Source organism: Plecotus auritus (assembly GCF_963455305.1).
Source record: "Plecotus auritus genome assembly, chromosome: 4".
In the NCBI taxonomy this organism is placed as follows: domain Eukaryota; kingdom Metazoa; phylum Chordata; class Mammalia; order Chiroptera; family Vespertilionidae; genus Plecotus; species Plecotus auritus.
Window position 1 is genome coordinate 142,507,336 of NC_137775.1, and position 16,089 is coordinate 142,523,424.

Consider the following 16,089-nt stretch of genomic DNA (forward strand, 5'->3'; position numbering starts at 1 on the left):
ATGAGAATCACTGATAGGCTGCTTCCTGCATACACCCCCACTGGGGTCGAGCCTGCAACCTAGGCATGTCCCCTGACCCGTAATTGAACCGTGGCCTCCTGGTTCATAGGTTGGCGCTCAACCAATGAGCTATGGCGGCGGGCAAGTATTGCATGTTTTTAAAATTTTACAGCACACTGGTTGAAAATTGTTGCCTTACCTTTTTTTGTTATTGTTGTTTTTACTGCAAACTGATTCTAATAGAATTATTAGGGACAGGATAGTTATATTTAGTCGTTTTGATTTTGATCTTGGTATTCTAATATACTTTTCTCCAAGTACAGTGACAATCAAGAGCTTGACTTAAAATCAACAAAGAATGTCTAGCCTGAAACCTAATACTACAACAATATAACACCTAGGACCTTGGTTTCTTTAGTTGTGTATAAAATAAGTGATTGCTGAGGCCCCTTGGGTACCAGTTATGGTTCCCTTCCCTCTGGGCTGCTGCAGGAAGGGTCTGTAGAATCCTTCCACTTTGTAGACCAAGAAGTGGGGAGCCTATGCCCCCAGAATAAATCAGCCCTGTTTGGGAAGGGATAAAAGGTTGCTGCTGGAGAAGGCAAAGTTTTTAAGAGATGAATTTTTGCTGCCCAAAGTGATTATGTTCTTCCAGGAAATGATTTAACTTAAAACAGAAAAAGTGGCACTTTGGGGTTTACATGTCCTGTATTTCATCAGCTTTAGCTCTTCATGTATCCGGCTTAATGAAACATTAGATAGGAAGCAGCAGGTTCTTAATGTAGAACTTCTGAGTTCAAGCACATAAAGATCTCTTACTGTTTTTTAAAATAACTTTGTAATCAGAAAAAAATACACGTTAACTATAGACTTTTTGGGAAATACTGTATAAGTAAAACAAACGTATAAGCCTGGGACGCTATTACTAAGTATGAATACTAAATCAAATTGGGATAATGCTGTCAGGTTTTTTGTAACTTCTTTTTTTCAACAATGATCTGTTATATCAGCGTTATTTTTATGTTTATTTTACTGGAAAATAGTATTTCATTAACCAAATATGCTATATAATTTAACTAATTAGCTCTTATTGAAAGCTTGAAGTTTTTTTATTTCTTCATTTGTAAATTGTTTCTTCCTTTTCCTTTCCCATGTTTTTATTTGGCTATATTCATTGATTTTTTAGATAGGAAGCATTTAGATATAATGATCTTTTTCAGAGATCATTATATATTAAGGATATATTAAGGATATATTAAGGATATTGACCTTTGATACATACTACAGATACTTTTCAAGTTTATTGTTCACAATTAACTATTTAGAATGTACATGGATCTAACTTCTGTAGTTCAAACAGTTGTCTCATTGTTATTAAGTCTTGACAGTTGCAAGTTCTAATTGTTTTTTTATTTTATTTTATGTTTTCTTGGCTCTTGGGTGTTTATTCTTCCAGTTGAATTTTTCCAGAGTTCTCCAAAATTATGCCAAATTTAAAAATCATTTGGAGAGTATTGGCATTCTTATAGTACAAAATATATAGTTTTTGTTTCTCTTATTTCAGATCACTTGAATAATTTCATTATCATTAAAATATCTTTTTTTCTTTGGTAATTTAGTAGTTCCTCTGTGAAACCTTACACCACACATATTTTTTGTATGATGTATTGTAAAATTTATTACTTTGATTAATTTTGCTATTCTGTTAAATTGTATCTTTGTGTGTGTGTTTCTTTTTGAAGGACAATGTGAGAAATTGAGACTCATAAGTAATGCAGTAGATTTCAGAGGTGCATAAATTTAATGATTGGCCAGAGATTGGCCATAATGTTTTTCTTAAAATTTAAAAAAAATGTGTTATTACTAATAATTATTTCCATGTGGTCATTTCTACTCCAAGTAGCTTCCAGTCAAAAGTAGTGGTTCTTAGTGTTCTACATAGAGGAAGCATCTATAGGTTTCTCAGTGTCAAATAGAGGTTTTACCCCCAAAAGTGAAATGCCACACATAAAAGGAAGAAAATGGATCATTATAACCTCATTAAGTCATTAAAAGAGGAGTTTGAAGGGGAAATGTTATTTTGCAGAGAAAATGGAACACATCAGTGACCCCTTAAATATGGCTGGGATTCATCCTAAAATCAAAGTACCTCTCCCCGCCTTTTTTTAGATAGTATTTTATTAGAGTATGTTTGTGAGTTTTAATTTGCTGTTTTCCATGTAATAGTTTAAAATGAAAAAGAAATCAGACCTCTCACTTGAATTAACTCCTCCAGGCAGAGGCCCGTCTGCTCGAGGAGCAACGGAGAGTGCAGGTCTACCTTCACGAAAGCACTCAGGACGAGCTAGCAAGGAAGTGCGAGCAGGTGCTCATTGAGAAGCACCTGGAGATTTTCCACACAGAGTTTCAGAACTTGCTGGATGCTGACAAAAATGAAGGTGAGCCTCTGCGACTCCAAACCTGTAGATGCTTATTACGATCTGTGGTTTTGAAAGTGGAATTCTTGACTCAGAATTAAAGCGTTACAACCATCAGTCAGTTTTTAAAAGATTAATGTATGAGTGTCTACCTTGTTGTGTATTGATTTTGGACCTCTGGAGAGTGTTTTGGGTATGCCTCGGGGAAGAGCATCTTTTCATGTTTAATTTGAAATATAGCTTGTTCTACAACTTTAGTATTAAATTATATCACCCCCAATTTCTTGAATATTTTTCTTTTGAAAATTCTTCAAGATGAAAAGGTGATTATTGATTGTTCTGCCTTTTTCTTATCCCTCCCATATTTTACTGGGATGTGTTAGGAGCTCAGTAAAAGATTGATTTGGGGATTTGGGATTTTTCTTCTTTGGCTGTCATAAACTAACCATATGCCATACATACAATAAATGAGGAATTTTGGGGCCCTTTTGTGACTCATTTGTTTATATAGTTGAGGTGGATATTTGTATTCCCTTAAATTATTCATTTTGTACAGCAGATGTGTGAGTGCCTATTATGTGCTAGGCATAAATTTTGTTTCAATGCTTAGGAAGCATCAGATGTTTCCTGACAAAAAGATTTTTTTTCTATTATGTTAGTGGATTCTTATGGTAAGGGGGAAATAAAACTCATAAAAATACGGTTATCTTATTTCAGGGTATTGCACATCTCAGTATAAACACATACTTAGTAGGGTGGATATGCAGAGTTTGCCTTGGTGCATAAAGGTGGTGCCTTCTTCTTTCAGATTTGGGTCGCATGTATAATCTTGTATCTCGAATCCAGGACGGCCTAGGAGAATTGAAAAAACTTTTGGAGACACATATTCATAATCAGGGTCTTGCAGCAATTGAAAAGTGTGGAGAAGCTGCTTTAAATGTAAGTACTATTTAACGGAACTGCAGTTGGGCCTACGCGTCTCCACTTGTGTGTGCAGTGTCTTCGTTCACTAGACTCCCAGAGAGAACCTCATGTGGCTTTTTAAAGACGGTTCACAACACGTATGTAGTAAACACCTCCAGAAACTCTTCTCTGGCGCTTTTTAGGCATTAAGGATGTCATTTCTTTATGTATTTTTTCCTTTATGTCTTCTCACTATTACATTCTATATACAGAAGATTCTTTCATAGAAAGAACAGGCTCTGTCAGTCACAGGCCACAGGCTGTGCCTTTCAGGAACTTTGACCCGAGAACTGCTCTCCAGTTGAGGGTCACAGGGCTGTTTGTCCTGGAAAGGCCCAGAAATGTATAGCATTTCTCCTCCACTCACCCTGCCGCAGGAGGTGCATAGAATATTCCTTCTAGATTACCTTGTAATTCAGGTAATAATGTTACATAGGAAGTATCTATTTCTGAGACAGGTATGTTGTTTTCAGTTTTGTCCCTATTGTGAACTTTAATTCTAATAGTGTTTGGGAGAACTAATGGTGAAAAGTTTCTAGAACATAGGGCTATGTCTGTATCAGATAACTTTTCATCTCTCTGATTTTATTGTGTTTAATTATTTTTTACCATACTACTTTTTTTTAATATGTTTTTAAATTTTTCTATGTCCCTGCTGTCTTTGGAAGACTCCTTTTCCACTTTTTTTTAAAAGTATGTTTTTATTGATTTTTTTTTTTTAAGAGAGAGAAGAAGGGAGAGAGAGAAACATCACTGAGCTGTCATCTGCCCCCCACACACCCTCTACTAGGGATTTGCCCTGCCCAGTAATCGAATCAGTGACCTCTTAGTGTATGGGAGACGGCTCAACCACTGAGCCACACCAACTGGCTTCCTTTTCCATTTTTAATTATGGGGGTTGCTGCCTCACTCTTTGTCATATCTATGTCTTACTAGGGGGAATGAATGCAAACCCCTTCTTCTAGGTTTATGAAATAATTTTATACTTAAAAGATGGGAAGGAACTGGCTTAGTAGTGGGTTTTGTGAAAAAGATCTCTAGTTTTTAGTATAAGTTTAAAAATGAAGTCCTAGCCCTGGGACATGAGTGGTGTGGCAGTGGGGCCATTGAGTGCAGACCAGGACAGCTTGTCCAGGTGCAAATCCCAACACACACACACACACACACACTCACTCTCTCTCTCTCTCTCTCTCTCTCTCTCTCTCTTTCTCTCTCTCTCCAGTCCTGTCCTGTCCCCCCCAACCCCCAGCACTAACTGGGATCTTTGGGATCTTCCTGTCAGTTTAAAAAGAAATGGAATAATGATAGTGACTATGTAAGGGGTTTTATGAATAAAATAGTTGTTAAAGTGGTTATTAATTCCACGTGCTCAGCAGTGATGACTACAGTTTTTACCATTGTATACAATTTTAATTTTATAAACTTTTCTTGCATCTTGACATTCCTTATTGCAAACTAAGTGTTCCTTTTTAAAGGGCTTGATATACACACACATGTGCACATACATACATACATACATACATGTGATCCAGAGGGGGCTAACTTGATGAATATACTGTTTCAATAATGTAAGGTGTTTTCACAGTTACTAAATCAAAGCTCAACTTAGTTGTATGGGCACAGAGACAAGTTAAAAGCCAACTTTCCTTGAAATGAGTTCAATGCTGAGTCTGTTTCTTCGGATGTGGATTAGAGTAGTTCAGATAAATGAAGCAAGTGTGCTTTTCCATGTAAACTGTTGTATATTAGATGTGAGGCTGGCCTCAGGGCACTTGTGTTCTAAGTGAATATAATTAGGTTAAAAATAATTTGCTTTTTTGTTTTCATAAAATAATGGGATATTATTTCTAATGTCTGCCTTTTCCAAACCAGAGTAAGGGCCTAGATTGGAGAAGTAATCATTCGTAATTCTCAAATACTATTGTTTTCTTTTTCATTTGGATGCAGTCAGCTGACATGGTCAGTGAGTCTTGAATCAGATGTTTAGTTTTTCATAGCCAGTTAAAGCAAAAAGTCCAGGTTCTGGGTAAAATTGTTTTTCTATTTGTGGAAACTTCATCTGCCAACAGGAAACGGCACAAACAAACCAGCAGTTAATATTTTACTAGAAATTAAGCTTTTAAATAGTACTTGTATTACTTAAAAGTCATCCATTAAATTAACATGAATTGAAAAACCTAAACAGGGTTTTCCCCATGAAAGTAATTGTATAAAGAGTAATTGTGAACATGTATTGCAGCTGCTTTAACTTTCAAAAGTCAGATTTCTTTTTTAATACGTTATTGATTGTAATTATTTCCAGAAGAACTTTTTGTTGTTGTTATTCCTCATCCAAGAATATTTTTCCATTGATTTTTTTAGAGAAAGTGTGTGTGTGTGTGCGGGGGGGGGGGGGTGTAGAAACATTAATATGAGATACATCAATTGGTTGCTTCCTGCACCACCACCCCCCATCCTTGACCAGGAATTGAACTCGAGACCCTTTGGTGTGAGTGCTGATGCTCTACCACTGAGCCACACCAACCAGGGCTATGAACCTTTTCTGTTGGACTCATGAAACTGTTTTTTTGTTGTTGTTTTTTCCTAGTAAAGAAACATTTTTCTTTATGAAAGCAAGTACCTCTATTTTCTTCAAAGGAAGTTTTTTCTCCCTGAATTTTTGTTTTATTCTCTTTATTTCTGAAGTCTCAGTGGACTCACAAGTTTGCAGGGCCATCTGACTGGTGCATGGGTGCTGGCACAGTCTCCAGGTCTGAGTTATGCTGCTGCCTTCATTCACCTATGATGGGAAAGTGCTCAGAAAGAGCATGTGTACCCAGTGCTTAGCCTGGCACATAATAGGTGTTTAAATACTTGTAAGAAAGAATTAATACAGCTGCTAAATTGTAATTTTCAATAGGCATTAATTTTCATCACATCTGTGGTAAAATGTAGAAGATATGTTGTGACACAAGCCATGATTTTTTCCCATAACCCACTGATGCTGAAAAACCCAGTAGATTATTTGAATTAGTAAAAATCATTACAATTATTGTACACTAGAGGCCCGGTGTACAAAATTCTTGCACAGGGAGAGGTGTCCCTCAGCCCAGCCTGCACCCTCTCCAATCTGGGACCCCTCAAGGAATGTTTGTTTTTTTTGTGTTTTTTTTTTAAATAAATCTTTATTCAGATTATTACAATTATTTCTCCTTTTTCCCCCCATAGCTCCCCTCCACCCATTTCCCACCCCACCTTATGCCCTTACCTCCCCCCCACTGTCCTCATCCATAGGTGTATGATTTTTGTCCAGTCTCTTCCTGAACCCCCCATACCCCTTTCCCCCTGAGAATTATCAGTCCACTCCCTTTCTATGCCCCTGATTCTATTATATTCACCAGATTATTCTGTTCCTCAGGTTTTTAATTCACTTGATTTTTAGGTTCGCTTGTTGATAGATATGTATTTGTTGTTCATAATTTTTCTCTTTACTTTTTTCTTCTTTTTCCTCTTCTTTAAGAATACCTTTCAGCATTTCATATAATACTGGTTTGGTGGTGATGAACTCCCTCAGATTTTTCTTATCTGTGAAGCTCTTTATCTGCCCTTCAATTCTGAATGATAGCTTTGCTGGGTAGAGTAATCTTGGTTGTAGGTTCTTGCTATTCATCACATTGAAAATTTCTTGCCACTCCCGTCTGGCCTGCATAGTTTCTGTTGAGAAGTCAGCTGACAGTCGTATGGGTGCTCCCTTGTAGGTAATTAACTGTTTTTCTCTTGCTGCTTTTAATATTCTCTCTTTGTCTTTTGCTCTTGGCATTTTAATTATGATGTGTCTTGGTGTGGTCCTCTTTGGATTCCTTTTGTTTGGGGTTCTGTGGGCTTCCTGGACTTGTAAGTCTATTTCTTTCACCAGGTGGGGGAAGTTTTCGGTCATTATTTCTTCAAATAGGTTTTCAGTATCTTGCTCTCTCTCTTCTTCTGGCACCCCCATAATTCTGATGTTGGTACGCTTGAAGTTGTCCCAGAGTCTTCTTACATTATCTTCAACTTTTTGGAATTTTTTTTTTTTTTGCTTTTTGCTTTTTCGGTTGAGTGTTTTTTGCTTCTTTGTATTTCAATTCTTTGACTTGATTCTTGTGTTCCTCTATTCTGTTTTTGGGTCTCCGTATAATATTTTTTATTTCAGTCAGTGTATGTTTAATTTCTAGTTGGTCCTTTTTCATATCTTCGAGGGTCTCGTTGTATTTATCGGCCTTTTCTAGGATATTCTTAAAAAGTCTTATAACCGTGGTTTTGAATTCTATATCCAGTCGTTTGTTTTCCTCCATTTCTTTCGTTTGTGATCTGATTCTTTGACCCCGCATTTTCACTGATTCCCTGAGTTGGTAAGGTAGATATTTGTGCTAGGTTTCCAATATGGCCCAGTGGGTCTGCTTCCCCAGTTAACCTGAGGTGGACACTCTTGGTGCACCCCTTTGTGGACTGTGTGTACAGCCTTGTTGTAATTAAGTCTTTATTGTTGTTGGTATCACTGGGAAGAATTGACCTCCGGGCCAGTTGGCTGTAAGGATCAGCTGTGTCTATGCTGGGAGAAGTTCGGTGCTGGAGACAGCCTTATAGGATTAGACTTGCCAAATTGCAATAGCCTCTGTGCTCAGCTTGGATGGGGTGGAGTCTCAGTCTTGGCTTCCTGTCAGCCTTGCCCTTGCGCGCACGTGCGCTTTCAGTCCTCCGCCTTCCCCAGCTCGAGTCTCCGCCTGAGAGTCCAGACTCCCCCCACAAGAGCGTGGGACCACAGGGGCTCGCCTGGAACTGGGGTTCACTGCAGTCAGAACTGGGGCTCAGTGCAGTCAGAATCCTCTGACTCCCTTCCACTAGGGAAAGCCTGTGGCAACTTCCGCAGCCTTTGTGCGCACTGGCACGCGCGCGCGTGAGCACTTTCAGTCCTCCGCCTTCCCCGGCTCCTGAGTCTCCGCCCAAGAGTCCAGACTCCCCCCACAAGAGCGTGGGTCCCCAGGGGCTCGCCTGGAACTGGGGTTCACTGCAGTCAGAACTGGGGCTCAGTGCAGTCAGGATCCTCTGACTCCCTTCCACTAGGGAAAGCCTGTGGCAACCTCCGCAGCCTTTGTGCGCACTGGCCCGCGTGCGCCTTCAGACTTCTGCCTTTCCCAGCTCGAGTCTTTGCCCGAGAGTCCAGACTCCCCCCGTAAGAGCGTGGGTCCCCAGGAGTTCGCCCGGAACTGGGGTTCAGTGCAGTCAGAACTGGGGTTCAGTGCGGTCGGAGGCTTCCTTCCCCCTTCCGCCAGAGAAAGTCAGCCAGGCTCTCAGCCTCCCTTCCTCTCTGCGCGCACAAAGACCCTTTGCCGTACCTCCAATTCTCTGTGAGCTTTTCTCTTTCCTTCTAGTTGTAGAATTTTCACTCAGCCAGCTTTCCTGTGGTTCTGGATGGTGTCCGTTCTGTCTTTTAGTTGTAGTTTTGAAATTGTTGTGCGAGGCAGCAGTTTAGGTGTTTACCTATGCCGCCATCTTGGTTTCTCTCTCCCTCAAGGAATGTTTGACTGCCCTCTCACAATCCAGGACTGCTGGCTGCCAACTGCTCGCCTGCCTGATTGCCCCTAACTGCTTCTGCCTGCCAGCCTGATCACCCCTAAACACTCCCCTGCTAGCCTGATCAACTCCTAACTGCTCCCCTGCTGGCCCAATTGCCCCTAACTGCCCTCCCCTGCCGGCCTGGTCGCCCCTAACTGCCCTCCCCTGCAGGCCTGGTCCCCCCCAACTGCCCTCCCCTGCAGGCCCAGTCACCCCTAACTGCCCTCCCCTGCAGGCCTGATCACCCACAACTGCCCTCCCCTGTAGGCCTGATTGCCCACAACTGCCCTCCCCTGCCGGCCATCTTGTGGCAGCCATCGTTGACCACATGGGGGCAGCCATCTTGTGTGTTGGAGTGACGATCAATTTGCATATTATCTCTATTATATAGGAGGATATAGATACATACATACGTGTGTGTGTGTGTGTGTGTGTGTGTGTGTGTGTGTGTGTGTGTGTGTGTGTATGATCTCCCAAAGTAACTAGTTGCATGATGCTGGTTAGTGTTGCAACTCAGAGGGCCAACAAATGTTACAGATAAAATTGAAATCATTATTTTCATTCATTCAACAAGCACTTACGGCATTCCTTAATGTGAAGAATTCTCCATTGAAATGCCTCTCATCGAATCCCCATGACCTCATTTCCAGTTGGCTGTATTTAGTTGACTGGTTCATTTTAAACACACGTCTTCCTTCCTCTGATTGTCAGCACAAAGGTGGCAACTGGGTAGGATGTTCCTCCACCACCCCCACCCCCACCCCCCCGCTTTCTCCTTGACCTGTGGCAACATTAATAATCGAATATGGGCCGAAACCGGTTTGGCTCAGTGGATAGAGCGTTGGCCTGCGGACTGAAGGGTCCCAGGTTCGATTCCGATCAAGGGCATGTACCTTGGTTGCGGGCACATCCCCGGTGGGGGTTGTGCAGGAGGCAGCTGATCGATGTTTCTCTCTCATCGATGTTTCTAGCTCTCTATCCCTCTCCCTTCCTCTCTTTAAAAAAATCAATAAAATATATTTTAAAAAAAATAATCCAATATGGGATAATTTCTTACTGAGTCTGGATACCAGTCAGAATTCTCTCAAACCAGGAGGCAGCCTGCCTATCACCTGCCGCAGCAGCAACTTGTCTCAAGTCTGTCCTTTCTGAGGAGTCAGAGTGTAGACATGGCATTTCCTTGCTCTCTGAGCATTTTCTTTCCAGTCCCAAAGCTGCCATCTCAGGCTGGGCCCCATTACTTCATCTCGCTAATGGTCTTTCATCTCTCCTGTTCCTGTTTATTCCTCATAACACTGAGCAGTTTAATCTTTCAAAAATGCTACTTAATGCATTAACAATTTTATTCCATATTCATTTGTTTTAAATGAGGCAAAATAGAACCTCTTCCCTACGATGACATATTAGATCTACAATATTAAACAAAACCGTCTTCTAAGTTGCCTCATTCTGATCAGCTTCTTGTTCCAGTAGAACTGTTAGCTCCCGGTGCCCCCAGCACCACCTGCTGTCACGTGGCCTGCACGGTGCTCCTGCCTCTTGCAGCGTCCCACACAAGTGTGCATTGATGATGGTGGTGGTGGTGCAGAGGAGACAGCTGCCACATGGCCACCACCTCCTCTCCAGTTTTGTCCTCCGTCCCTCATTTATTTACTTATTTACTCTTCATCTGAGGGTATGTTTATTGATTTTAGAGAGGGAGGGAGGCAGAGAAAGAGAAACATCGATAAGTTGCCTCCCATAAATTCCGTGACTGGGAATTGAACCTGCATCCTTTTGGTATACGAGACAATGCGCCAACCAACCAGGCCATCCAGCCAGGGCTCCATTACTCTTTATTCACATCCTCTCTCTCACCTAAACGGATGGACCCTCACTGTTTTAAAAATAAACCTCTGGCCCTAACTGGTTTGGCTCAGTGGATAGAGCGTCGGCCTGTGGACTGAAGGGTCCCAGGTTCGATTCCGGTCAAGGGCATGTACCTTGGTTGTGGGCACATCCCTAGTAGGGAGTGTGCAGGAGGCAGCTGATTGATGTTTCTCTCTCATCGATGTTTCTAACTCTATCCCTCTCCTTTTTCTCTGTAAAAAATCAATAAAAAATATATTTTAAAAAAACCTCTGTGCCTGCCATTTTTTCTCTGCTTAGACACCATCCTTTTTTCTACCTGTTACATACCTATTTATCTTTCAGAATCCAGCTTAACTGCCATTTCTTCCATATAACCTTTCTCTATCACCCCTTTGAAATAATAGCATGTTAGACTATTTATGTGACATTCACACTACTCTATGTCTGATGTCTGTGTAAGCGGCCTCTATAGGGATGGCTTCATCCATCTTTGTGTCCTCAGGACTCCACACAATGCCATGTACAGAATACTAGTAGTGTCTCAGTATACTTAGGTTTTAATTATACTCCTCATTGTTCCCAGCAGGAATGAGGGCGGCATACCCAATATATAAAAGACAGCGGGAAAGGTGAAATAAATTAGTAGCAAAAGTGATAGGAAATAAGCGAAGCTAAGTGTGAAGTAGTGCTTGAAATGCTTGGGAGAAGTCTGGTGCTCATTAGTGGCGGGTCACAGATGCACCTCCAGAAACCAAAAGAGCTTGCCACTGGAGGACAGTCAGCTCCGTGACTCACAGTGGTCACAAAGAGTGGCCTGGAGCTCAGGAATGGATTCCTGGATTCAGAACAGGATACTTTCCCCAGTAATGTGGACAGTCATCAGCGCCACACGTGCAAGTAAATATGGCATCGGATCATGGGATGGCTTTATAATTTCCATGACATCCCTTATAGCAAAATGCCAAAATAAAGCTCAGGAACAGCCAAATAATACAGACTTGTAAGTACTTGCTAATGAGTGCTCGGTGACACACTTGATTCCATATTGAATTTTTAATTAACACACAATTCCACAGCAATGAGGTTTGTCGTTACTTCCCAACAGAGAGCTGCGTGAATAAACATAAATCAGGTTACAGGTGTTCCATCACTCTCTGTCTTCATGGGAACGTGAAACAGCATCTTGATTTAGTGTCCCAGGTTTACTGGGACTGAGATGTAAGCCATCATCAGCATATGTGGGCTTGTGGACGCTTGGGTGTCCAGGAGGCTGTTGGTCTAACAGTGGGGGGTGCTAGGCTGCAGAGACAGGGACGCTAACAGTGGGGGTACTAGGCTGCAGAGACAGGGAACAAAGAAGTTTATTTGCAGCTTTGAGAGAAATTGGGTGCCAACTTGGGAGGGTCATCTCAGGAGCTACTGGGGCTGTTGCTTTCAGGACTGGGAATGCTGGTGCTTATAAAAGGAAGCACCTGAAATGGAGAGTTTCACAGGCAGAAGTAAAATTGGGTAGCTCTGACTAACATAGTTTCTAGTAGAAGACTAAGCGGTGAATCTAGGCCATTATCAGCATTAGGGAAAAGTTCTGTGGTTTGGATTGAGAAGTTGAGTTAGAAATCATTGTAAAAGCTTGATTGTGCCCTGGCCGGTTTGGCTTAGTGGATAGAGCATTGGCCTACCAACTGAAGGGTCCGGGGTTTGATTCCAGTCAAAGGCATGTGCCCGGGTTGCAGGCTCGATCCCCAGTAGGGGGCATGCAGGAGGCAGCTGATCAATGATTCTCTGTCATCATTGATGTTTCTATCTCTCTCTTTCCCTCTCCCTTCCTCTCTCGAAATCAATAAAAATATATTTTTTAAAAAATAGCTCAATTGTATGTGAACTTACAAGAACAGAGTAACAGCAGGACTGGGTGCTTCTGGCAGATTTGTATATCCAAGGTTCCCTTTCTCTTCCAGAGTAAACCGTGTAAATAACTTAGTCCTGATTTGAACCATTCTGTGGATGGTAATAAGGGAGATTATTCATGCTATGCTGCAGTGCTAAAATCAGCAAGGCAACCTCACATTGGCATTAACTTGGCCTTGATGACAGAAGATGAAATACACATCCATAAAATCTTAACTTGTATGAAGAGGCTGGGGTGAGAAAACCCTAGACTGTGTGGGGTTGATTTTACTATTTTTTAACTATAGTCGGGCCCTCCAATGGTCTGAGGGATAGTGAACTGGCCCCCTGTTTAAAAAGTTTGAGGACCCCTGGTGTAAATGATTCAGAAGGCATAGAGCTAAAATGGTGAGTTTATTTTCTGTCTTGCCATGGAGTGGAGAGAATGATAATTTCCTCAAGAAGAAAAAGCACACAGGTGTCCATTTTCAGTCTAGGATAATCGGACTAAGAAAAGATTCATTGTTTCATATTTATATTCAGGATAAACCCTTTTTTCTTTTTTTTCTTTTTTTCAATATATTTTATTGATTTTTTACAGAGAGCAAAAGAGAGGGATAGAGATTTAGAAACATCGATGAGAAACATCAATCAGCTGCCTCCTGCAACGCCCCCTACTGGGGATGTGCCCGCAACCCAGGTACATGCCCTTGACCTGAATCGAACCTGGGACCCTTCAGTCCGCAGGCCGACAACTGAGCCAAACCGGTTAGGGCAACCCTTTTTTCTTTCATCTGTGGGGAAGACTTTAATCCTTTTGCAAGCAAGCCCATTATGGGAGCCGCTGCCTGTCCCAATCTGACTTTATACCCACGTCAGACTAAATTTGGGGTTAATCTTTGCCATATATTTTCAAGTCCCGAGCTGGCCCCTGCTTGGCTTAAGACCAGAAACTGCCCCTGACCTGGTGTCTCACCATCAGCCCCTGTTGAGATAAGCAGCCGCCTCTTTTTTTCTTTTTTCTTTTTTAATATATATTTCTTTATTGATTTCAGAGAGGAAGGGAGAAGGAGAAGGGGGGAGAGAGCGATACATCAATGATGAGAGAGAATCATTGATTGGCTGCCTCCTGCACACCCCCTACTGGGGATCGAGCCCACAACCCAGGCATGTGCCCTTGGCCAGAATTGAACCTGGGACCCTTCAGTCCGCAGGCCAATGCTCTATCCACTGAGCCAAGCTGGCTAGGGCAGCCGCCGCCCTCTTACCTCCTGTGTGCAGTGCTCCTCCTCTTGAGCACACTTCTGAGACATCCTTCTTCCTCTTAGAGAAGTCACAGTTTTTCCTGGCATGTCTAACTTAGTTCCACTTTTCAGCCCTAGCTGGTTTGAGCATTAGCCTGTGGACTGAAGCGTCCCGGGTTCATTTCTGGTCAGGGGCACATGCACGACTTGCAGGCTCGATCCACAGTAAGTAGGGGGGTGTGCAGGAGGCAGCGAATCAATGATTCTTGTCATTGATGTTTCTATCTCTCTTTCCTTCTCTCTTCCTCTCTGAAATCAATTAAAAAAAAAGTTCAGTGTTTTCACCTCTGATCATTCAGTGTGTGGTCAACTTAGAGCTCAGCACGTATAGAGTAATACCAAAGGGCATCGTCTGTCTGAGCCAGAACATGGGATAACCAGGGTGGGATGGGGCAAGGGCAGAAATAAAAGCCCACAGTTACATGACTGAGACCAGGAATTTGTAGAAGTTTATCAGAATCCACAAGTAGAGATCAATTTAAAGATTTATTATATAGTCTGAGACTAAGCTATGATCACAAGATGAATATAAATTATTGAAGTAAAAAGTAGCTCGTGGACAGAGGATAAAAGGATGAGAATAGAAAGAGGTGGGAAAATTGTTAGGTTTTTGTCTTGGTATTTTAAACTTTAAATCACTCTCAGAAAAACTGCTGATTTTTGCAGATAGAAAGAGGTTGGATGATGGAGTAGAAAGGCCCATAAGAAAATGGGAGAATATTGTACAGTGGAACCTCGGTTTCTTGAACTTACTTCGTTCCACATGGCTGTTCAAAAGCCGAATCATATTTTGTCCCATTACAAGTAATATAAATTGAATTAATCCATTCCAGACCCCCCAAATGATTCCATTTTAAACTTTCTTATATACAGCACACATCTAATGTACTGTTTAACCTATAAATAAGCACTTTAAAAACAAAAAGGACATGAAACTTAAATGAAAATTTAATAAAAAGGAAAGGAAATGTACAGTAAAAATGAAAATTTAATAATATTCACAGCACAATATCCTGAGGTTTTAACAGCGGTAAACTGACTCATGCTCCTTTGTTGCCTGAGAGACTTGTGACTGATCATATAGCTATCAGCATGATGAAAGGGTTGTCAGGTTGAGAAGCGAATTGTTTGAGATGGGAGACGTTTGAGAATCGAGGTTTGACTGTATTAGTATTTGAGCCCTCTCATTTATCTGCCAGTTTGGTGTGGGGTTTTTTCCATTAGTTAATATCAAAGTCAGTGAATTTTATTCCCTTTTGCATACAGGCTGGCAATTGGGGGAATGGCTCAGAAACACACTGAGTGATAGGGAAAGCCAACCCAGGTTAAAATTTCCACAGGTCATTGTCAAAGTGTGTAATGTGTATGCCTGCAGATTGTTACCCGTTTTCTCTGCGGTTGATGGTTTGTGGTTGTTCTTTCTTTGAAATTCTGCTCTGTTTTGTAAGGAGATAATGTTACACCAAAGACCAAGTGCTAGTGCTTATGGGGAAAAGTCGTGTGCCACTCCAAAGAATTGCATGTTGTATTTTTGTTAATCAGTGAGGTTTCATTTCTTTCCCTTTCCTCCTCGAAGTAGAGTGGCCTCGAGGGAAGGCCGTCAGCATCGAGCAAGGCCCGTGTCCTGTGGTGCTCTGTGATGGTGACTGACCGTCCTCAGAACTCTCTTAAAGCTCCTTTGTAATGGAACTTTGTTCGGTCCTGGCTGGACAGGAAGAATGGTGCCTCAAGTGGCTCTGGGTGACAGCAGGTTTCCAAGGAATGGTCAGATCTGTCATTGGAGAGCACCAACTTATAGGCCTGAAATGCTGAGCATGTCCCCTCAAGCCTATTGCACCTTGAAATACCTCTTCTGGCTGTGTTAGGATATTATTAGGGTGCCCATTGATCCTCAGAGTCTGCTCTGAGACCTGCCAGCTCTCAGCGGACCAGGCCTACAGACCTCTTCATGTGCCATGTACACTTGGTTGTCTAAAATAGCATCAGATAGGAGGTGAGTTCTGTGAGGCTTCATCCTTTTAGTGCAAGTGTGGAATAAAAGGTAATAATTCCATAATGCTTATAAGAGAGTTGGTGGATGTCACTGCCCTAGGCGC

The 16,089-nt window shown here is 41.7% G+C and overlaps 1 protein-coding gene across 3 annotated transcripts in view; it reads left to right on the top strand.

Moving 5' to 3' along the window:
* Positions 1-16,089, top strand: part of CUL1 (cullin 1) — a 100,810-nt gene that overhangs the window by 66,472 nt on the left and 18,249 nt on the right. For all 3 annotated transcript variants that reach the window (XM_080663691.1, XM_080663690.1, XM_080663689.1), the window contains exons 8-9: positions 2,276-2,438; positions 3,226-3,356. In XM_080663691.1, the coding sequence (XP_080519817.1) occupies positions 2,276-2,438; positions 3,226-3,356 (294 nt within the window). The remainder of the gene's footprint in view (positions 1-2,275; positions 2,439-3,225; positions 3,357-16,089) is intronic.